This window comes from Chamaea fasciata, unplaced genomic scaffold (assembly GCF_029207755.1).
Source record: "Chamaea fasciata isolate MVZ Bird 193981 ecotype frontalis unplaced genomic scaffold, bChaFas1.0.hap1 SCAF_3, whole genome shotgun sequence".
Taxonomy (NCBI): Eukaryota; Metazoa; Chordata; class Aves; order Passeriformes; family Sylviidae; genus Chamaea; species Chamaea fasciata.
The window spans coordinates 10,516,640-10,540,465 of record NW_027094088.1 but is presented as its reverse complement, the minus strand read 5'-3'; the positions used below and the strand labels follow the sequence as shown (position 1 = coordinate 10,540,465).

The 23,826-nt window shown below is 40.6% G+C and overlaps 1 protein-coding gene across 2 annotated transcripts in view; it reads left to right on the top strand.

The window, feature by feature from the left end:
* The window catches only part of EML6 (EMAP like 6), an 86,881-nt gene that overhangs the window by 21,676 nt on the left and 41,379 nt on the right, over positions 1-23,826 (top strand). For both annotated transcript variants that reach the window (XM_066177937.1, XM_066177936.1), the window contains exons 3-10: positions 4,407-4,566; positions 9,917-10,015; positions 11,074-11,142; positions 13,620-13,805; positions 15,642-15,777; positions 17,785-17,986; positions 21,534-21,671; positions 22,844-23,100. In XM_066177937.1, coding sequence (XP_066034034.1) covers positions 4,407-4,566; positions 9,917-10,015; positions 11,074-11,142; positions 13,620-13,805; positions 15,642-15,777; positions 17,785-17,986; positions 21,534-21,671; positions 22,844-23,100 — 1,247 coding nt within the window. The remainder of the gene's footprint in view (positions 1-4,406; positions 4,567-9,916; positions 10,016-11,073; positions 11,143-13,619; positions 13,806-15,641; positions 15,778-17,784; positions 17,987-21,533; positions 21,672-22,843; positions 23,101-23,826) is intronic.

Below are 23,826 nucleotides of genomic sequence, written 5' to 3'. Positions count from 1 at the left end.
GCCCCTGCATTTGCTTCCATTTAATTGCTGGTCTTTGTTCCATTATTCCTTTCAATGGGGCTTGATGATGTTTTGTGTTGTATTCAGAAACAGGGATCAGGCTGCATCCTGCCTTATTTTGCTGCTAAAATAGCTCTGTCTTACAGTGAATTCCCTTTTGACCCCACAACTGAGGAAAGAAACTCAGTTTGCTTTGTGAAATGGGGAATTGTTGAGTGAGTGTTTGTGTTCTTTGCTGCCATGTGAGGACAGCTCTGTCCTTAGCACTGCGTGAGCAGTAAAATGCAGAAGCTCTCTGGTGTTCCCACGTGCTACTGGCCTGCCAGGAGCAGGTGGAGGCAACAAAGGAGAAAATACCTGCTGGCAGATTGTGGCGATATTGGGACAGGCTTGGAGCTTTTTGGAAATACTGTTCCTTCAGAGGTATTTTTGCTACAGAGAAAGAGTCCTAAGAAAAGTTGTTGTTGTTGTCTAGTATTGTTCAAGCGCAGCAGAGTCAGTGCCCGGAGTACTTCACAAGTTTGACCTAAATTCTGAAGAAGGACCTGCCGTGTTCTCTGTTGTGCAAAACTGTGGGGTTTGTAGATGATTTTTAACAAGAAACATGAATTCTTTCATTGTGAAGAGACTTCCTGAAGACAGTTGATAGAATACAGACAGTATCTGCCTCTCCCTAAGTCTCCATTAACATAATCTAGCACTGTTACAGAAAACTGCAGATTTATGTAAAGGTTTGTCTAAACAGGAAATGTTATTCCAAATTTAAAACTGGATGGATTTGAAACAGAGATTAATTGATGAGTGTCTGACTATTTAGAATTATTTTAAATTAGCATCAAATTTGAAGTTACTGCTTAAAGCAGTTGATGCTGCTTTGAAGTGCATAACATTCCAGCCCTGAGGATGAATTATGTTGTCAAGAGCTGGTGACAGTCCACCTGAGACAGTGATTTCATTCAGAGCTGCAGGTGTTTGTTTCCTTTACAAAAAGCAATTTCTTTTTTGTCAGGTGGGATGTTCTGGAAACCAGCTTTGGTTTGTATGAGCAACAAACCGTTGATAGGATGATTTTTAAAAAATTCAAATTAATATGGCATATGAAATAGAAAACATAACTTACGCACCAAAACTACAAAAGCAAATGTTCCATTTTCTGCTACAGTGAAAAAGTGTTTTGCCTATCTCATTAATAGGATAGTGCAGTGATAGGTTTAAAAGACCCAGAGTAGTGAGATTTAAACCTCTGTCTCTCATTTGATACACCCATTTAAAGATCTCCATCAATTCTGTATGCCTGTATTAAAGACAACAGAAGTGCTTGCTTTTTGCAGCATCAGGGAGCAATTATCTAATGCAAGTTAACTGCTGTGAGCCAAAATGCATTTTAACTTTGATTACTTTAGACTTTCTTGATGTATTTCAGTATTTGGAGCCATAGAAAATTCTGGTTTCTAAGGGGCCTCCAGAGATCATCCAATCCAGCTTTCTCTTGAGAGCACAGCCTTAGATTTGGTTATTTGGGGTCCTGTCAAGCCAATTAAGTCCTGAACTGTTTCCAGGAAGGGGAATTCTACCACTCCTCTAGGCAGCTATCCTGATCTTTAGTTTTTCTAGTGAAGGGATGTTTTCCTTGTATGCAGACAATGTTTCCCACAAAGCAGCTCGTGTCTCTTGCCTTTGTCCTCTCATCGTGCATCCATGTGAAAAGAGCACCTCCACCTTCTCTGTTACTGCTTCTGAGGCTTGAGCCAGATCTGAACTTTTCTACTTAGTTCTGTCTTGGAACTTCAAATTCATACTCTGTTTACAAGTGTATGGAACCTCTTACAGAAAAGCAGTATAGACAGAAATACAGTGTAGGCAAGAAACAAATACTTTTAGTCCTTTGGAATTCTAATGTATTATTCAGAAATAATCTTGGATTGGGATATTATTGCAACAGAAATTGTGGAGGTAGTATGAGTTTGCCATCTGGCAAGGGCCCTAGACCAGATGGATCCACTAATGACTTTTACAGAGCATTTCATCAGACCCTGCTGAAACATGTGTCTGGCATCTTTAATTATCCTATATTAACATGGTTCTAGCCATGGATGCTTAGATTCAGGCTTGTTGATCTTTGAAGGGAAGGAAAAGGAAATGTTCCCTGAAAGTTCATCTTCTTAATAGATCTTTTTATTAATGATATATAATGTTAAAATATTACCTGAGCTTTATTGGTTCATCCTGAATGGATTATTTGCGTAAAAGAAGTGCCTTGGGAGAGGCACTTGGTTTAAAGAGGTTTTTTGCACACACATCAGAGTGCCTTTGGAATTTACAGAAGTGCATTTAACCAGGAATCCCATTGCTTTTTTTTGCCTTCCGTGGAAGGAAGGGAATGGGCCCTCCCAAAGCAGTTGATCTCTGCCTCTGTCCCTGTGCGTGCAGCCTCCTCTGTTGCTGTTCCCACAGAGAGACGTTCTTGTCACATGGGGAAGTGGCTGCCAGGGCCAGTGGGCAGCACCAACAGCAACTGCTGCTGCTTTGGTCCCTTGTTTGCCTCCCAGCTCCTTAGCAAGAGGGAGTTTGTGTCCTTTTCCCTCAAACCTGGAAAACAGAGACAAATTTTCTGGGGGAATTTCTTCTGCCCATCCTGCTTAGATCTTGTTCTCCCTGTAGAAGGAATAGGAATTAATCCTGCAATAATGTGTTTTCTATATCATACATTGCTGTTGTTTGAATGCCTTGTCTCTTCTAAAGATATTTCCGTATAAATATAACAAAACAAATTCAGTATTTTAGTGTTTTCCAGTTGTGCAAACAGTGATGTAGTTTCATTACAAATGGTCTAGTTATGGGATGTTTGCTTAGAAAATGCACCTTTTCAGTTCAAAACACAGACAATGAAGTTGATACCCATTTAAGGAGGCAGGGAGCAGCATGAAGATCTTACACCTGGAAGATAGCACATGACCACTGTAAAAGAGATACTGTATAGGTACAATTACAGTTTTTATAGTTGAACACACATCAAACATGTAAGTCATATACAAGTAACAAACAGTCACCAAGAGTTTTTCTTGAAATTTGGCTTCATTTCCTTCCTCTAACCCACTGCTCTGTCTGCCAAAAATAAGCCCTTGGTTATCTAACAGCCAGACTGAACGTGGGCAGGGGGAGTGCATTGGAAAGGCTGGTGGCAGGAGATGAATGTCCTCAGCAGGGCTGGGAAATCAGACTGGTAATTTATGTGCCAAAAATTGATATTATTCCCTAATTTTAGTTCCCCCAGTGGCTGACTTCATGCATCAAAAGGAATAAAACAAATACCAGAGACATTCAGTACAGACGTGTTGATGTTTAGGAAATGTGTTCATGCTCTTAACCCAAGAGGAGGCTCTGGTGTGTGACAACTGCTGTGCTAAATGGTGGCACATGTAATTAAGTTCTGCTCTAGCAGTGAGGGAGATTAGCCCAATTAATCTTTTCCTTCTGGTTCTTGAAGAAAAGTATTTTAACTTAATTACAGCTAGCACACCTTAAGTTTGTGGTGTCACCTTTTATTGCCTGTATAGGTGAAGAACTGAGGTGAATTAGCTGACACATGAAATAATGTACAACTCAAGCCTGGGGAGGGAGGAAGGAATGGGCAGGGGAGACAAAGCAGTTAAATTGTGGTAAAATTGTTCTTTTTTCCATGAAATGCATATATTTACAAAACTTTCTTAAGCTTTTTGATTAACTTTTCTTAATAATTAGTTTTATCTGTTCCTGGGATAGAAGGAGTATTCACCTGGACACCTGGTGAGTGCCAGTTTGTTAAAAGAATGTTTTCCTTATTTCATGTGTAGCTCACATACTCACCCCCTGTTCAGATCTGTTTCCTGGGTAACTGTGTAAAACTGCCTTTGTATTCATATGACTTTGCAGAGTGGTTTTATTCTTATTTTCATATCTGAAGGGTTGTGAAAAGAAATACATGGTTTGATTCTGGTGAAACAATTTATTTCTATGTCTCTTCTGAGATTGCTATGTTTGAACATATAAAGATGAGAGGGTTTCTTCTTGTGTGTATTTCTCATAGTGAACAATATCCATTATTCGGCCTCTGGTCCATATTTCAGAATATTTGAGCTGATGTGCGAAAGGAAAAATTAATAGAAAATCATCCATTATAAACCTGTGAAAGACTACGATCCAAGTCTGTGTTCAATCAGCTTATCAATCAAAAGTATTTAAAAATTCTCTGGTTACGCTCTTCCTTTATCTAGTTAAAATATTATTACATGATAAATTGTATTCTGCACTCACCATGTCAGTCTCAGCAAAACATTTCAGGTAAATACTGGAATTGACTGAGTTTTGAAGACAACTGCTGTGATCATTCCCAAAGTGTGTTATAACTTTCAGTGTGTTGTTTGCAGTCTTGCAGTTCACCCGGATAAAACGTTGGTAGCCACAGGGCAGGTTGGGAAGGATCCCTACATTTGCATCTGGGATTCCTACCGTGTCCAGGCCGTGTCTGTCTTGAAGGATGCGCACACGCATGGAGTTGCCTGCCTGGCCTTCGACTCGGACGGCCAGGTCAGTACAGCTCCTCTTCTGGGTTCTGAACTGAGCTGGATTTCTGGTTCACTGAGAGATGCACCTTAAATGTTTTGTGTTTCAGCAGCTGCAGGGCTGCAGTGTTGGAACGAACCCCTGTTACAACTGAATTGTGATTGCTGTTCAAGGCCTTGATTTGTATCATAATTGTAATTGCAGTAGAACTGCAAACGCAACTCTTGCACGAGAGATGCTTTTGGGATAGAATCACAGCCTGGCATCCGAATGGAGCGGAGGCATCGGGTGTTGGACAGGTATCCAGAGCAGAAATGCCCCTCTGTGGCTTAACTGCAGTGGCTTCACCGTGTGCTTGTCACCTGCTGTCCAAAGAAATCAGTTCCTGGCAAAGCCCTGAGAACCCTGCAGGTTTTCTGGCAGAAGAGCTGCACTAATCTCACTGCTGGGAGAGTCTCCTTGGCTGAGGTGCACTGGCAATTTAATTGAATAATGGCATTAGGACACACAGTGTGGCTTTCTACAATGTGATTAGTCCAGATGATATCTTGAAACAAAATTTAAAATATAACTAAATGGTGGGCTGTTCCCAGCTAAACACAATGATTTTTTTTCTGTCTGGCAGTGTTAAAAGTTTTAGGCAAATAGACCTAAAATTCACATATACCTGAGAAACATTTCACAGAGCGTTATAAATAAGTATCTGGCTGTGCAATTTTGTCATTATTGATGACAATTTTGTCCTGATGAGTTTCCTGATATAATACTTGCTAAAGTATTTTAGGAATGCTTAGATTAGCTGATACCAAAAACCTCAGACAAGAAAACCCTCAGAGCAACAGAACAAAATTTCGAACGATGTAATATTTTTTTAAGATCTTGTTCATTCATAATAAATGCTTTTCATTTTTCCCCCCTCATTTCTAAGTTCCTAAGGCTGGCGGTTAAGCTTTTTTTAAAGCTATTTAAGCACCTCATGGGAATGAAGACTCATGAGCTAGGGGAGTGTTTGAGGTGGAGGTCTTCATGAAGACCCTGATGAGTGCTTGCTGTAATTAAAACCCAAACTCGCTGCCACATTGACCTTGCAGAACAGTGACAATTCCCTTTCTGAAAGTGCTTGAGAAATTGCAGTTTATTCTGGAAATAAAAATTTGCATTGAACACTTTTATATTTGGAGAACAACCAGTGCTGGAGAACATGAATATGGATAATGCATCTTGGCTTTTTGCTGCTCTTCCTGGCTTTGCAGGAGAAGCTGCTGTGCTGAGCCAGAATTAAAGGGCATGGGAGGAAGTCTGTGAGTATTTGGAGCTCAGAGCTGCTGGCAGTTCTGGTTCATTTAGTCAGCATTCCCAAGAGAGCTGGTGTCTGTGACAGGGCAAAACAGACTGTGCAGACACTGCTTGCACCTCCCAGTGCAAAGCTTTCCTTCTTTTGTATCCAAAGGCTGTTAAAAGCCAGGGAAGATCTGTATTCCAGCCCCAAAACACAAATAAATGCAACAGTCAGGAATGGTGTAGATGCAGTAAGAACTGCATTCTTTTCACGGCTAACTCTGCCAGCTGTCCACTTCCTAAATACAAGTAGGCAGAGGCAAAGCCTAGGTGACTCTGCTGCATTCCCAGAGTGGATCTCCGTGGATTCAGCTCTGCTCCTTGTGCATTCCTGTGTGAGTGCTGCTCCACGTGCAGGGTCTCAAACAGGGCCACCCCACCTCTCTCTGAGCCAAGTTAATTTGCTTTTGTTGTACCAGAAACTCTGGGATATCTGTTCCTTTTGGATTAATTAATGGGGATATATTCCTCCTGGCCAGGCTGGAGCTGACCCTGCGCGGAGACAGCGCAATTGTTCCTGCAGTGCTTCCCTGGCCTCATGTTCCGCAGGGTGGGGAATGCAGATCGGTGTGCACAGGATTTGTTATTGTTTGTAGTAAATGCAGATCATCAATACGCAGGGGAGAGCTTGAATGCTTCCTTTATTTTATGTACCTTCAAAGCAGCTTTTGGAGACAAATAGAGTCGGAGTGAATTTCCTATTTTGTGTTACCTGTGATTAATACAGTCCTGATGGGAGCTGCATTTCTTGCAGAAGTGTTGCTATTTAAAAATACATATTTTAGTTTGGGCTTTTTCTGTCTGAGCAGGAGCTGACATTTGGCAGGAGGGAAACTGCACTTTGTTCAAATGTTTAATGAGGAGCTGTCATTTTGCCTGTAATTAAAAATGTCTTCTCTTCAATCAGGAATTAACTACAGTTTCTCCTTAAAAGTGCTAACATCTCTCCTTCACAGAATTACCTACAAAGCAGATGCCTCATACTGAACTGTTTCATCAATACCACGCAGTTCAATTTCTGCTCTGAGTTATTTCAGATTAACCCTTTTTATCTGTTTTCAAAAAATATTTTTAATGGAGTGGGAAGGGCACTGCCATAATGCATACACACCTAATGAAAAAATTAATAAATGAAGCACTAGGCTTCTTTAGTTAGATCTTTCAAATCTGTGTAGGCTTAAAAATAATTGTTTAATTATGTGCCTAAAGTATTTGGGACATATTTTCTTCTGGTAGTTCTGTGAATTCTCTGAATAGAATTATGTCAAATTCCCTTCCAGAAGGAGAACTAAAAGTGTGTTTCAACCAAAAAGGAAATTCAGCATTTATCACTTTTCTGCCAGCGGGAGACCTTCCTCAGCAGGCCAAGGTTAAAAGAAAATATCAAGTACTTCTTAGTTTCCCATAGTGCTTTCCCTGCTGATACCAAAGTCAGCTAAGGAATAAACTTTCTGACACGATTTGAAATTTAAGAAAGCAGCCATTCCTTATTCCAGCATTGGGCACAGTTGGAGGAGTGATTTTTTTCTTTAATCGAATGTGTGTTGTGAAACTTTACAACAGGTCATTTATTCCATCCTGATCAGGCATATTACAATACACTTCCCAGCTAATACATAAACACTACTTTCCCTAGAACTAATTTCCATGCCTTTGTCCCTTACTGGAACTCCTTTTGTGGTCCTGGAGTGTTGTCTAAAGGGGTCTCTGCTGGTTGTACTCACTGAGAGCCCCCAGTATTGTAATGACCTTGCCTTGAATGTCTCAGGGCGTGCTCTGATGTTTCTTGTTACGTAACTGCCACAAACTCCATTCAGGTTCCTCCTCTGTTTATCCACAATTATTTACCTAATTTGCTAGTTAGTAGTTATGCTCTATTTTGCAGTTTCAAGGGAACATTTGTATTCTCCATGTTGTCTGTCAAGTCCCCTTTGCTTGAAACTCTTTTAGACAAGTCTCAGTACTTCATTTTCTAGCACAACGCATTATAACAACTATAACATTGAGTTAAATTGCTTTCCAAAATTAAGGGAGTATAATTGCAGATTATCCTGCTCTCCCTAGATGGAAAATGTTCTCTTGGTCCTAACTCTTCATTGTGGTTGTTGCCAAAGTACCCTGAGGGGATCCGTTAAAAGTGCTTGCAAACAGGAATGTTTAGGAAGCCATGTATAGGCGTTGTCTTCACATATGAAATAGGTCCCATTCCCAGTACTAAGGTCTGATTTCCCATTCCCACTGTTGGGCTGATGGGTGCAGGGCTCCTGTGTGATCCTTCTGTGTCCTCAGTGCCTTTGGGCCAGTGGAGTTTCTCAGTGGCCTTGCTGCTGGGAGTGGTGTAATGCTGACACTGACCAGCTCCCGCAACCGGAGTACTGACATTTTGAGTAACGTTAAAGCACAGAAATCCTTTCACATTGTGACTTCCTGCAAAAGCTATAATTTTATTTCTTTGTTCCATTGTACAAACTTCTTTAACCCTCCCTTCACAACTCCATTATGAGTCAGAGACCATTGACAGAGTTCTGCCCCTGCCCTAGGGTGAAGCCTCCAAGGGAACCTTGTTCCTCCCAACAATATCCAGATTGCCCCATGAAGACCTTATGTTCCTCTAGGAACAGCTCATTTAATTTCTCTGTATTTTTATTTCTGTGGAAGGAGACTGGACTTGGAGGAACTTGTGGTATAAGTCTGTAAATAGTTTTTTTTTCCTGGTGGTGGTGGTGAGGGGTGTTGAGTTGGGTTCTTTGGAGGGTTTTTGTTTCATTGTTGTTGTTTTCATTAATACCACATTGCTTGGTGCACTTTCTAGTGGGACAGTGGTTGAGTTCTGCATTATTCACTAGGCAGGTTTTGCATCAGGGTAATGCCTGTTGTCATCTCTCATTAAACCAAAGTCCCAAAATATCTATTTCATCCCTCTAATTCAAGAAACTGTACCTGTTAAGACAGTGAAGGGTGTGTGAACCTACTGCAGTTAATGCAGAGGCTGTCCAGGGACCCTCCGGGAGGGAAGATGTGCACTTGGTATTTACACTCAGGAATGGGATGAAAAGGCCTTGAGTACCTGCTCTCTGAATTATTGCTACAGAATGAAAACTGGAGCCTTATGTTCCTCTATGAGCAGTTATTTCCTCTCTCTGTTATTCTGTTGTTGAGAGCTTTATTGCATTTAATATTTTTTCCTAATACAGTATTTTAGAGGAGTCTGTGGTAATAACACTTTTTTCCTTTGCTGGCTCAGTCCTTTTGTGTTATCACAGACAGGTCCAGATTTTAAACAATTTGCTTACTCAAAATTTGAGCCAATTTTTTATGGAATTCATATAAAGTTGGACAAAATTAGGACAGTCACTGGAAGGGAAAAGACCTAAAACTTACACAGTAATGGCTGATCTTCTGGGCATGTCACAGATCGATGCACTCTGCTTTTTCCCTTCCAGAATCCCCACTCCATTTTATTCTGTTCTTTTTATTCCTTCCAATATTGAAATAGAGAAGTATTAAAATTAAGTTCTTTTAACTGATAAGCAATACAACTTTAATTTAGCTTAGTTATTAGTTAGTTATTTTAGTTATTTTAACTGGTGATATGATACACTAAGCTATGAAATAGGCAATTATTAAAAGTACATCCAGTTCTGGTTCTAAAGCTCAACAAAATGAGCATAATGAACAAAGCAGTAGTTGGAAATAGTGAAAGCTTTTATTTCCTTTTTCACTTTTATTATCAGATTAATACATCAATGCTAGAGAGGTATACACCTGAAACAAGCACCTCAGATGTTTCAGGGTAAGAATTTCACTTGGAGCATTGGTAGCCTGAAATCAATAACCTGACCTTTTAGAGAAGATGAGACATTTCAGTGCTCTCTCCAGTGAGCAAATGTTGAATGTGAATGTCTTTGCTTTTGCAGTGTGGTTCAAATCCAGGTCACATGTGGGAAAACCCATTTGTACACATAATCCTGAGAACTACAGCAAAGTGATTAGGGGTTGATTTCATGTTAACTAGATTGCCATTGTTTTTCCTCAGCGTTTGGCTTCTGTGGGACTGGATGCCAAAAACACAGTGTGTATTTGGGACTGGAAGAGAGGAAAGCTCCTGGCAACAGCTACAGGCCATTCCGACCGGGTAATTGTATGGAAGCATTCCTGGGTTTCGTCTGGGAGCTGCACGGGTGTTTCAAAAATAATTTTTGTTTGTTAGGTTAATGCAAAGGTAATTTTGGTCATTGTACCTGGGTTTTAAAATACTGGACAAGATATTTATTCCTTCTCATTGTGCCAGGCCCAGCACAAGGCACTGTTAGTAAGCCTGGGGTGGAAATATGATGTACCTACGCACCGAGTAGGGTGATCTGTAGCTCTTCATATGAGGTGTGAAATGAGAACTCAGTGGCCAAAGATCATCTTGTCTCTGAGTATGTCAAAAAGACAGTTTATCCTGAGGGCAAATTTAGTTATATCCCTTTCAGTTTTCCTTAAGACAGTTACCTGTAGAAGAAACTTGATTGAGGTAAATATTTCTTTTGTATCTGTTAGCTTCAGGTAAAGGATCATAACTTAAATAAAGGTGAGAACTGACCAGGTTTAAGTTTGGAATGTTATTCAGGATTAGGAGATGTTTTACCAGGTTTAGCATAAGCAAAATACCTCCCTGACATATGTAAGCACATGGATACATACGTTAAAATAAATTATGGATACATTCTGACAACTTGTATATATATTATCATATTATAACACATTTTACATCTCTGAAAGTTTTGCTGCTGACCTCAGTAAGAGAAAGATCAGGTTCTGAATTAGCAGAATTCTCCAGGACAGGCTAGAAGTACTAAAATCTTAGTCCCAGTAGACTTTCCTAACCAGAAAAGGGAGCTTCTGCTCAGAAGAGAGAGTGGGAAAGAATGCCTATGTAAATATTGTTTATTCAATAGTATCTTGGAGCTGGAATGGGTTTGCAGCGTGGAGTCAGGGATGAAGTGTATTGATAGACCTGTGTGAGGAACCCTCCGTGTTTGCCTAGACCTTTGATTACAAAGCGTTCCAAATTTACCTGTAGAATGTTCTTTCATTTTCTGTAATATTTTCCAACAGAAATTATGGCTAAGCACTGGGAAAAGCAAGCTGAACCTAGATGCCATTACTGTATATGTTAACATACCATCTTAATATTTTTCTTAACAGATATTCGATATTTCCTGGGATCAATATCAGCCAAACAGAATTGTCAGCTGTGGAGTAAAACACATAAAGGTAAAGAGCTTTTATTGTTTACTTGGCAAAAGTACTTACACTAAAGAAATCTGTGTTCTTACCTGATGAGGACTTGAAATACAGGACAGATTATATTTTTCTTTTTTTTATGCTGTGAACATTTTGCAGAATGTTTTGTTTGAAGCCAGTTCAGACACTCAGCAGTGCCTGAGTTGCAGATTACCTGAACAAGAGAGTCAGGAAGATTCTTTGGTGTGATTTTCATCATTATGTACTTAACATTTTGGGTCTTCTGCCCTCTCCATTCCACCCTAATGGTCTCAGTCTTTAGGGGTTTCCCTCATCCAGCATCACAGAGTGTCACTGTGCAGCTGTAGGAGGACCAAGGTAAAAAATGTGGACAGAATGACCTGCACTTGGGCTCCTCATGTAACACCACTGAGAAGTGTGCAGGGCCTGCAGAGGCAGAACTGGTGCACCATTATTTGCTCCCTCTAAGTCACCCTTTATGGAAGTGTTTGAAGTAGAAACTTAGATATATATTAGATGTTTAGGATAAAACATTCTCATGCCTGTGGAAAACTTAGAAACAAATCCTTGTCTGCCAAGATCCCCTTCAGGTTTCTGTTTTTCTCCTGTCTCCTCAAAAACATTCCTAACAGATGGCAGTTATTTCACATGACTGGGGTGGGAAGAGCTTTAACTAGAAGTTTAGGAAACCAGTTAATATCTCTAGTTCTTGTTCCTGAGAGGCTCGTGCCCTTAAACCACCACTGCTTCAAACTGTGGGTGGTTTTGGCAGCAGTGATACCATCTGTTGTGTTCTGCAAGCTGTTTTCCACAACCTGTGTTTGTTTGGCACCTGTCTTCTGTTTAAAAGGGCCATAATCACCCTGAACACAGAGAATACCAGGCACTGTAAATATACAGAGATAAAGGAATGCCAAAAAACAGGAAAAAATGCAGCATGGAGAGGAAATTACTCTGTGTTCCCCTCCAGTGGTCCTCCAGCAGCAGCCTGAATTTGCTGTTTGGTGCAAGCCTGTGGGAATGTGATAATAACAGTTCTCGAGGAATTTTATCACTGTGGGAATTGTGCTGTTTATTCCTTTAGCAGTCCAGTTCTGTTGGCTCATTTGGCTGAGCAGGGATTAGAAGCTGAGGTAAAGCCCAGGAGCTAAGGAATCTCTCACTGAGCTCAGTATCCTCCCTCCACCCTTCTAGCACCGCTGCCTGCTCTCCAGCCCTTCCTCAGCTGACCAGAAGGGAGGAGAGTTTAGGTTTTACTCAAGGAATGAGAGCCCTGGGAGCAGTATTCCCTCTGCCTTCTAAATTGACTGATGTTAAGAGGCAATAAAAAAACCTTGATCCAAGGATTTTCTGGAATAAAGAATTTTAGAAAAATGCCTAAAAATTTGGCTGTAGGTAAATGAAGTGGGAATAGATGGACATGATGAATCCATGTCATCACTATTCCTGTCCAGTCTCTGCCAGTGTCTATCAGATGACAGAGCAGGGATGGCTCCACTGACACACTGTGCTGTGCTGCATCCCAGGGATTTGGTGTTCTGTATCTGCACCTGTCCAGGGTGTCCTGGTGCTGACAGGACTGGAGATTTCAGCACTTTTCTTGCACATCTCTCATTGATATTCTCTTTATTCTGCCTTCCCCAGAAGGTCTGGTCCTTGAGTGGGAGCTGAATACACAAACCGTGACCTCTGCTTGATAAATTGTGTTTATTTAAATAAATAAATTTAAAAAGCACTCTTATTCAAAAACAAGTAGTCTGATATTTCTAGCTCACCTCTAAAGACAACCTTCTGAGACAAACTTTTTCTTCACTCTTCTTCTCCTTTCCAGTCAGTCCTAGATTCCTTTTTGCAGAATGTTAATGACTTTTGTGTGGCAGCTGAGCAAGTCCCTTTCCATACTTGGGAACCTGTTACTCTGGGAGTCAGGGAGTTGTCTCATGTACAAGCGTTTGTAGTCTCCATGGAACAGATGGTTTCTCAGTAACTGTGACTATATTTGAGGGGCACAATCTTTCAGTGCACTGGAGAAGGGCAGAAATGTTTGCTCCAGCATGCAGGTTGTGTAAGATGAAGTATTTTATCACTTCAGCGCTGTAGCTGTGCTTTGCAGACAAGAAAAATGGGATTTTCTTGGGTTTAAAAACATGTGCTTGTCTGGACGGCATTTCCCAGCAAAACCTGATAAAGGACAGTGAGAGAATGGGAAGGGGCAGTGTGGCAGTAGTGAGACAGCATTGAGCCTCCCCCCCTCAAGCAGTTTGATCATTTGGTTTGGGTTTAGATGTACTACATTTGCCTGGATCTTTCCTTGGTAAATGGGCTGGTTCTGGAGTAGTGGATGTTCTGATAGGACTGAAGGAATCACTTCAGTGCCTGCTCAGATGCTGCTCTGTCAGGATGTGTGTCTGAGATCTGTACACTAATGTGAAATATCAGAAATTCTGCAGAAACCTCTCCAAATCTGCATAATTTACATTTCACAGTTTTGGACATTGTGTGGAAATGCCCTGACAGCAAAGAGAGGAATATTTGGTAAAACAGGAGATCTCCAAACAATCCTGTGTTTAGCCTGTGCTAAAGAAGACATCACCTACTCTGGGGCTTTAAATGGAGACATCTATGTTTGGAAAGGGCTCAACTTGGTCCGCACAATTCAAGGAGCTCACAGTGTAAGTGGTGTTTTCATGTCTGTTTGATAAGGAACTGTTAATTGAATTGAAAAACTTCCTGAAGGCTTAGCTACAAAGCTTTCCTTCTGTTTCGGGTCAGAAGGATGTCTGAGGCTGTTCAGCAATTAAGAACTTAGCTGTAATGGTGTACTTGTTGACATGTTGCCAACAGATGCTGAGCTCATAGTGCCAGAACTGCTGGTATTTATAGCCTCCATCTAACCAGGTAAACCAAACCTCAAATGAAGTCTGTAAATCTAGTTTCACAGATTTGTGTAGCTTCACTTATGATCAGTTTACTGTAAAATAGTTGGTAAACAGATTATCTAAGCTTAAATAGAATTTTACCACTAAAATTCCCAGCACTGGAGAGTGACTCCTCAGAAGAGCTTCAGTGTGGAGCAAACCTGTTGAATCTGTGAGTTTGCTCTCCAGCCATACTCCAAAGAGCTTACTCCAGTTGCCCCATAACACACACCCACAAACCACCACCCCCAGTCTGGAGCTCTCATAATTACAGAGTGCAAGGGGAATGTGCAGGATTGTGTTAGATTTCTAACCAGTCTAATGCAATTGATTTGCCTCTGTCGTTGCTACAGTAGAGGCACAGTAGGACTTCCTTGTCTTATTCCAAATGTATTTGAGAACTGCTCCTATTTGGAATATGACCATGGGTAATAGCATTCTGATGTGGGGTTTTTGTAACAAAAGGAAACAAGACAGTTTTCTTTAGAAAAGTGATATGCCATCTGACACTTGTCACTATAGTTTTGTTCTAGAAAGAGCACTGCAAAAATTACAGGTTTTTTCTGGTCTCCCAAAATTACTTATGATGACAATTCATCCCTCAGGATTCAGAGGGCCTCTTCAAATGAGATCTAAATATTGATTATTTACAAAAGTAATCCCTAATTTATGAAAGCAGGGAGACTGGAGTCAGTGGGACATTTTACCTAAGGAACTACTGTGAAACTGCAGCTGTAATGACACAGGAATGTCTTTGGCAAGCAATAACCCCCTATAGTATATTAGGAGAAATCTGTTTGCAGAATTTTAGTTAGATTCATTAGAATAATTAAGTACTACCTCTTTATACATAATGTGATAAATTATGGAGTTTGCCATGGCTAACATGCAATCTCTATGTAATTATTAATTGGAAATACTAATTTATGAAGACATTGCACAAGGCCACTTTGAAAATGGAGGTCTTCTCTCCATTGTATTTATCTCCATGCAGTTCAACTCGTCTCCTAACCAGGGTTTTCCTAATAAAATACTGGCTCAGCAGGCATTCAATGGATGATTGCAAGGTAGTTCAGCACAGTCATTAATGATGAGGCATTTTCAAAACCAAGGAGAAATTCAAACTGTAATCGAAACTTGTTTTCAACAAAGAGAATGAATTGACACTCTTTCAGTTCCAGTCACATTTCAAGCGATGTCTGAACTGAATTCATGAAAGAATGTCTCAGTCACCTCTGCTCCTGTAAGAATATTTGAATTGCTTGTTTGCTTGGTTTTGTTTATCACGGGTAACTCTTTGTTTTAAGTGCTCCATTAGTTATTCAGTTGTCCTTGTCATAATATTACCAAACCTAAATTTGAAGTTCTGCAGATAGGCTGTATCACTGCTGTTTGCACAAAGGTTTCTACATAAACCACTCAAGCAGAGCACTTGAAATTAAAGCTGTGTTTGCTGGTTTGCTTTCTGGATGGGCAACATTTTGTGCCCAGCAGTTTCTGGGCTTTAACAAGTCTGTTTGAAAATGTTTGCTTTGTGTGTTTAAATTGGTTGTAAAGACCTTTAAAATGTGGGCTTCTGTTGGTTGTCAGGCTGGAATTTTTAGCATGTATGCTTGTGAAGAAGGCTTTGCCACTGGAGGGAGAGATGGCTGCATTCGGTTGTGGGACACCGAGTTCAAACCAATTACTAAAATTGATCTCAGGGAGACTGAACAAGGATACAAAGGTAATGAGCTATTCCTTTACTGGTTTTTCATACGTCTGGATAACGGATTGTGACAGCATTTAATGTGAAGCGTAGATGTCTCTGCATACTGCTGATTTTTTTTGCTTAATGACTGTCTATTTTCGGATCTATGTTCCCTTCCTTTTTTGATAATTCTAACATAAAGTAACATGTGGAGTGCTCCATGGTTCATGGTATAAACACAGGGATGAAATCACTGCTCCCTACCACCACCATGCAAATACAGGAAGATAAGTGAGAACTAATTAAACACCTTAAGATGGGAGAAGGAAGTTAGCCAATCCTTAATTAATTAATTACTCGCAATTCATTTAACTAATTGAGATTTCTGGAACCTGATACTCAGAGATGCTGACTGTCTGAACACTCCATTCATGCACTTGGAATGGTAGCATTTGGCAGATTTGTTGGAGAGAATGTTATTAAATTGGTGATAATTCCATTTGTTGAATCTGATCCTGCTTCCTGTGGGCTCAGTCATCACTTTATTTTATGATTTGAGCACTTATAATCCTATAGATCACAATGCATGCTTTATCAAGGATGTAGTGTTCACTCATGGAATTTAGCCCTCAAAAAGTTGACCAAGACACCCAAGCAGCAGTCCCTGTGCTCTGCACTCCTGGCTTTATGTAGTTTTTGGCAGCCTGAATCATAATGTTTAACATGAATTTCTAGAAAACTGTAGCAACGAATAACCAAAAAGCAGAGATCTGGGCAAGTGAAAACTACCTTTGGGGTTACTCCCAACCTCTGCAAGTGGGATTTCATTTTCAGTTGTTACTGGTACTGATTAATGTAAGTGTATCTGTAGCCTCAGGCAGTGCTGAAGCATTTATGCTTACCCAGGACCTTCTGTCCCTACCTTCCAGTTATTTTTCCAAAGCTTTTTGCAAAAGCATTGTCTGTCACACCCTGAGAGCAGATAAACTTTCTTCATGTGCAGTATGTTCACAGGGAACATTGCCTTTCCCACATCCAAAGGTTTGTTTGTATTCTAAATCTTAGCAATGTCCACCTTCCACTGAATTCTATTGTGTAGTCATTGGTGTGTACCAAGAAGATGAAAGTCAGAACTTCCATATGAGTTTGGCTAAGTCACAAAATGGCATTATAAAAATTAAGAGCTTTTGGAAGTGAACAAGAAAATAAATTTGGATTAATTTAACCTCAGGAGATAAGAATATTTTATTTATGTGACCAGTAGTTCACTGCATTAGGTGTTTGGTTCCAAAAATATGTGAAAATGATGATGTGGGTGACCTTGACTACATGACAAGTGGATTTTTTTTTATTCATTCAGATCTCACAGCATCTAGACCTATTATCCAAACTTTTTTTCATGTACTGGAACAGAAAATATAAACCCTGCAAGCAGTTGACCAGAGAGTGCTACTAAATTGCTCAGCCTGCTGAGAGGGTGTTTTTAAGCTTGTTGTCAGTAAAATTCCAGCTCCAAAGTTAGGGGTGGATTTGTGGAATAAGATCAAGCTCTCTTAAAGTTATACAAAGCAAAATTCTGTTGGTTTGAGGAGGAGGGATGTCTTTTTTAATGTTTCATTTAATAATCTATCTTGATTAAAGTGAAGAAGTGTGATAAATGGTCACAAACCATTTAAATTCACCATTAAAATTTTATTTGAATGTGCAAAAAAGTAAAGCACTGGAAAAAGGAGTAAACCAGCTTCAGTCACAGGAACCCCTTGGCTAATATAAAATTTCAATCTTTAAATCCTGTGAAATGGAGCTGGTTTTTAAATTCCCAAGGTGTGCAGCAAGCATGTTTTCCCAGGACTGACCTTTATCTTTGTGTGCCAAATGGAGAAAATCTGACAGAACTGCCTTGAGCCTGAATCAGCTGGGATGGTCTGTGCGACCCCAGTGCCAGAGATGTCAGTTGGGAATGACCTCTGGAATTCTCAGCTGTGTTGGCTGTGGCCCCCTTGGCACTGCTGGCACTAAGGGCAGCTCCTGTTGTGCCCCCAGGCCTGTCCATCCGCAGCGTGTGCTGGAAAGCCGACAGGCTCCTAGCGGGGACACAGGACAGTGAGATCTTCGAGGTGCTCGTGAGGGAGAGGGACAAGCCCATGTTGATCATGCAGGGCCACTGTGAGGGGGAGCTCTGGGCCCTGGCAGTGCATCCCAAGAAGCCTTTGGCAGTCACCGGCAGTGACGATCGCTCCGTGCGGTAAGGCTGCATCTGGTCTGTTGATTTTATTACTTCACATGCACATTAGTTTGTAATAGATTGACTTGCTGGCCTTAAGACTCTGTTAAGACAACATTTTCCCCCCCATATTTTTCCTAGCAGCTTTGCTTTTTCTCTTCAGTTTTCCTATTTGGGTGCCACACAACGTGTGAAAATAATCAGAATTTATGTTCAAAATGTGTTTTATTTATATCTTCTACTTGTATTACTGATTTGTTCCTGCTGTGTACAGGGGATCTAAATGGGGAATGATTGCCTTATTCTGGTAATATCAAGCAACAAGCTTAAAGCCTAGATATCTTTGTCCAGTGTTTTACTCAGAAGATGTCTGCCTCAGCCTCGAGTGTTTAAGAAGCCCGATCTAAAACCAATCCAGAGAAAATGAGATAAATGAAAATGCACTGATGTCATAAGGGGCAGTGGAGGGGCAGACACTGATCATTTTTCTCTGTGACCAGTGACAAGGCCCAAGAGAACAGCTGGAACTGAGTCAGGGGAGGTTTAGGATGGATATTAGGAAAAGGTTCTTTCCCCGAGATGGTGAGGCATCGCCCAGGCTCCCCAGGGAATGGTCATGGCCCCAAGGCTGCCAGAGCTCCAGAAGCGCATGGACAATGCTCCCAGGGATGCACAGGGTGGGATTATTGGGGTTTCTGTGCAGAGCCAGGAACTGGACTGATGATCCTGATAGGTCCCTTCCAACTCAGGATATTCTGTGATCCTGTATTTAGTTATACCACTTGTGTCTTAAGGCTTTGTAGCAGAGTTTTAAAATTTTGTCCACATGTTCGTGGACATTGTTACAAAGTCAAGGATGCTCCTTTTCCTGTCTGTGTTAAAATCTGAAATATTGATAAGCCTTTGGGGGAAAAAAGGCATTTTACTGTGCCTAGTAAGACTTGACTGTAGAGTTTGGAGGTCCAGCTCAGACTCTCCCTGAGTCCACACCCACAGCGCTGCTGTGTGTTCTCACCTGAGCATGGACTTTGCCCAGTGGAACTGATTATTTACCTGTGATTAAAGAGATGCCGATTTTCCTGAGTGCCAAAAATCCATCTCCTACCATACACCCAGCTTCTGATTACTGCTCCTTCAGCTTGCACATTATGATTCACCTCTGCCTTGAGGCTTGCTGCTCAGCTGGGATTTTTTTCTTCTTCCCTTTCAGTCTTTTCACTTGTGCTGGTTTCCTGTCCCTGCAATCCCTCATCTTTTTCTAACCCCAATTAAAATCCAAATGTGAAACTCACAGAACTGCCAGTTGTTCTCCACAGTCCTGTTTTTTTCTCCCTGCTTCCTACAGGAGGGTTATTTCTTTCAGTTTCTGCAATGCATGAATGGTCTCTTCTGCTGGGCTTTGCCTGCCCAGTGTTACAGACAGGCAAAAGTGTCCTGGCAGGATGCAGGTCAGTTTTGGAGGAAGGGCTGCAAAGCTGGGATTAGCATTGCGCTGCCCTCAAGCCAATAATCCCACTAAAATGGGATTTCTTGTCTTGGGCTCATCCCTTGCTGAGCAGAGTAATTCAGCTCCTGGAGCTGGAGAAGGTGCTGCTGACTCGGAGCCTGACCCAGCTCATGCCCCTCCAGGAAGCACTGCAGGATCTGTGTGCACATCAAACCTTGATTAATGCTGCTCTTACCATTCTTATCTCTGTTGGAGCAGTTATGATATCCCTGATGCCTTTGGATGTGCCATTCTTTCAAATGTGCAGGGATTTTACTGCCTGACATCACACATCTTTGTCCTGTTTGGGCACTAAAGAGGGTGGGAGTTGAATGCTAGTGGGATTTTTTATAGACTATGGCTTCATGTGAGGAATTCCAGTGAAATGTATAAATACTTTCTTTAAGATAAAAAACTACCCAATGGGATTTTCCTACAATTTTTCTGTAATAATAAAATTGCATCAACAGGGATGTTTCTGTTTTGTCCTTCACTGGGTAATTTTTCTCAGTATTTGATTATCACACTGTTTTTCAAAGAGTGGGTATATAATATAGATCTAAATTGGTTTAGCAATAAAAGAATTTAGTGAGTCAGATGATATTCCTGTGTCTGGGATGTCTAAATGCGAAGGGGAGTTACTGTATTTTTCCCTAGCCCAGCTGAGAGAAGGCTCTAGCCAAATATAGGTTTCAAACCTTTTTAATTTCCAAAGCAAACCATCTCAACTAGGAAAGCTGCCTGTTCCCTGTCTCTTACCACAAGAACAGGGAAAAAATATCATTCTCTGAAGGCACAGAAAATTATGTTTTGCATGTATTTAAATGGACTGTCATGTTTTACAATTAGGTTTCCAGAGTATTGAACAAACTGATTTATGTAGAAGCAACATTTTAGAACGACAGTTGTATCCTGCTGTTTTCTTCAAAATCTTTCCAAAGCCTTCCTGGTTCATTCCTTGTTACATTGGGCTCACAGATTCTGCCTTGTGAGGCTGCAAGATTCTTGATCCTACTTCTGGTTTGTCTTTGAAAATAGTTTTAATGCCCCACATTCATTTATCTTCCACCTTCTTTCCAGGCTCCATCCAAGTTGTGTTTATGCTGTTTATTTCAGTGCCAATAGCAGAACTTCTCCCTTGGAGCCTCTTGTGCTCCCAGGGTCTCCCAGCTCCCTGTGCAGAGCTGAGCTCAGTAGCATCTGCATCCTTGGTGCCAGTGCCTTCAGTGAAAATAGGAATTGTTACTGTTCCAGAGCTTTAACTTTCAGTAGTATCTCCTATCCAGCCTGGGTGTTCCTTTCTGTCCAGCTTTGCTCTAAAACTTGGCCCAGTGTCACGTTACAGTTATTGCACAAATTGTTCTTTTCTCCAGTTTAGCACATAATCACATCTGCGGATTCATAATTGACATATTTTACTGAAGATGTTATCAATAGATTACATTTATGACTCTGTCCTCAAAACAAAGATAGTTGGGTGTTGTTGCCTTAATTTCTCTACCCTGACAGAGGTCTTACATACATTTTTCCCCATTGCTTCAATTGTTCTTTAAATTTCTAAGTCTTCACAGGCTGCTGAGATCTGATGAGTCAGCCTATAGTGATTTGAGAAGCTCCCTCCATTCCTTCAGAAAAATACAGGGTCATTATTTGCCTTTATCTTAGCACATAATTTACTGGTTGATTCTTTTTAATTGCACCGCTGTAAATGTAAATCTTCCCTGTGGTTGAAATGTTGATGTTCCCTAAGTGTTGCTTTCAGTGAAAATTTCACTCTGAGCTGCGTTGGCCCTTCCTGTCCACAGAAGCTGCATTTTTATTTTTCATTTTGAGGAATTCAGATAGATAAGTGACGTTTGGAAATAACACCACATGGTGATGTAATTGAGCTTCACTCTGTTTTCTTCTACTACAGTTGTGTTCAGGTTGAAAGGAACTCAGTCCTTTACACAATATTAACGCTAGGGGTGTGTGCAAGTAATTTTCCCAGCTGAGTTAGACCTTTGGGGTTCCTCTTGATGACACCCAAATCTTGGGCAGTCAGGAAAAGCCCTGTCCTGCTTTCCCTTCCCTTTGGGGCAGGTTGTGGAGCCTTGCTGACCATGCCTTGATTGCTCGCTGCAATATGGAAGAGGCCATACGGAGCGTGTCCTTCAGTCCTGACGGATCCCAGCTGGCACTTGGGATGAAGGATGGCTCCTTCATTGTCCTCAGAGTAAGGTAAGATGAGAAAACTCCCAGGTATCTCATCCGAAGAAAAAGAAATAATAATTGCAGATGCACCCATATCCTTTTTAAGAGGTGGTAGTTCAACAAAGAGGAGAAAATCTATTCTTTAATTAATTTCAAAATATTAGCTCTTAGGAATAATGGTGATAAAATTTAAGATTTTCAACTTTGGCTCTTTTCCTGTAGCCTGAAGTTATACAGGTATTTAGTAAGAAGAAATGTGCATAACATAGAGAACATCGTTTGGAGAGGGATCTGATGATTTATTTCCTGTCATACACATACTGGACAAAATAATTGGTGATCAAAGGACATTTTTAAGTATTTTCAAGATAAACCTGAATTCTACTTTTTGTATTAGAGGAAAGCCTTTTTTTGCAAGGCTGCATCTTAAGCATTTTCTGTATGAAATGCTGTTATGGAGGGCACACAAAAGTAGGTAAAGCCTTAAATTGGCTGCAGAGTGAAACAGCCAAACCCCCAGTGGGATTTCAAAACATAAAAGATTTCAAAAAACAAAAGTTTTATTTGATACCTGGAAGAGTTTACCCCCTCGTGACGGTCTCCATATGTTTGCCAAGCATATACTTAAAATACTTGGAACTCCAAGCTGATAGGAGGGAAAAGCCTGGGAAAATCCCTATAATACTCTTCTTTAATGACTTTAACAAAACTTAAGTGAGCTGTTCATATTAATTTAAAAGCCTTCCCAATGACTGTTTTTCTAAAGAAGTTAATCTTCTTTGTCTCCCAGTAATCTTGTCCTTGTTAATTTGTCTGATGCCTCCTAGAAATCTTTTGTCTTGGTATAGGAATGCTTCTCCTTTCAGGACCCTGCTTTTAACAGTGTTGTGTGTCAGGATTTAAAAGATGTATTTAAAAAAGTATCTCAATAAATCTGGGTTGGATGCTACTAGCAGTACTTCATTAGAGCAGGTGAAGAGAATGAAGAGCATTGTGGACAAGCAGTGTGGTTTCTATCTGTTGCTTTAAAAGATGCTTAGAATCAGTGGGAGGAATAGGAAGTTATCCACAAAAAAAAAAGTATTTTTAAAGTGAAATCTAATTTTTGTTGTACAAGTTATTCAGTGCATCTGTCTTGTTACCGGTGGATTGCAAATTCCTGGGTTTCCAGTTGTTGTTCTCCCCTCTGGCTCCTGCAGGGACATGACTGAGGTGGTTCACATCAAGGACCGCAAGGAGGTGATCCATGAGATGAAGTTTTCCCCGGATGGCTCCTACCTGGCTGTGGGCTCCAATGATGGGCCCGTGGACATCTATGCTGTTGCCCAGAGATACAAAAAAATCGGGGAGTGCAACAAATCCTCCAGTTTCATCACTCACATCGACTGGTCTGTGGACAGCAAGTTCCTGCAGACCAATGATGGTGCTGGAGAGAGGCTCTTCTACAAGATGCCCTGTAAGTTTACAAGGGGCACATGTTATCAACAATTAAATTCTGGTTTTGGTTTGAAGAGAACACCACAAATATGATACAAATATTACAGGTGAAAGTGGAGTCTCCTGGCTGGAACTTAAAGAAATATCCACTGTTCATTTTTTAAATCAGTACTCACTGAATATCCTCAACTTTAAGGAAAAGCTGTCTCTGCTGTGTAAATTACATATTTTTTCATAGTAACTTTTACAGCTTAACTCACTCTCAGGTAACTACCAAAGCCCCTCTGTCCCTGTTGTCCTTCCTTTAAATGATGAATGATTCCTGTCAGTAATCAGAATGTTTTTAAGAATATAACTAAAATAGGAGAACTGTTTGAGTCAGTTCAAATTGCTGAGGTTCTCAATGTAAAAACTTGTTTAGAAACAACATTGATAACTAATTGACTTATTCGCACTCTTATTTGAGAATGCGCGTTCTAATATTTAAAGGAAACTTTTGCAGAAGAAAGCTTTAGAAAAAAGAATTTGGGGCTCTTTTTAGCTAGTTTGGCAGCCTACAATCAACTCTAAAACAGCCCATGTGAGTAAAAAATACCACAGAATAGCTGTCTGACCAAATACTCACATTTCAGGGACTTAAAATAATGTGGATTAAAAACTCCTAGCATGTGAGCATGACTTAAAATTGTGTATTAACATTCTAGCACTTGAAAGCATTCTAGGAACTCATGCTATTCACGGTACT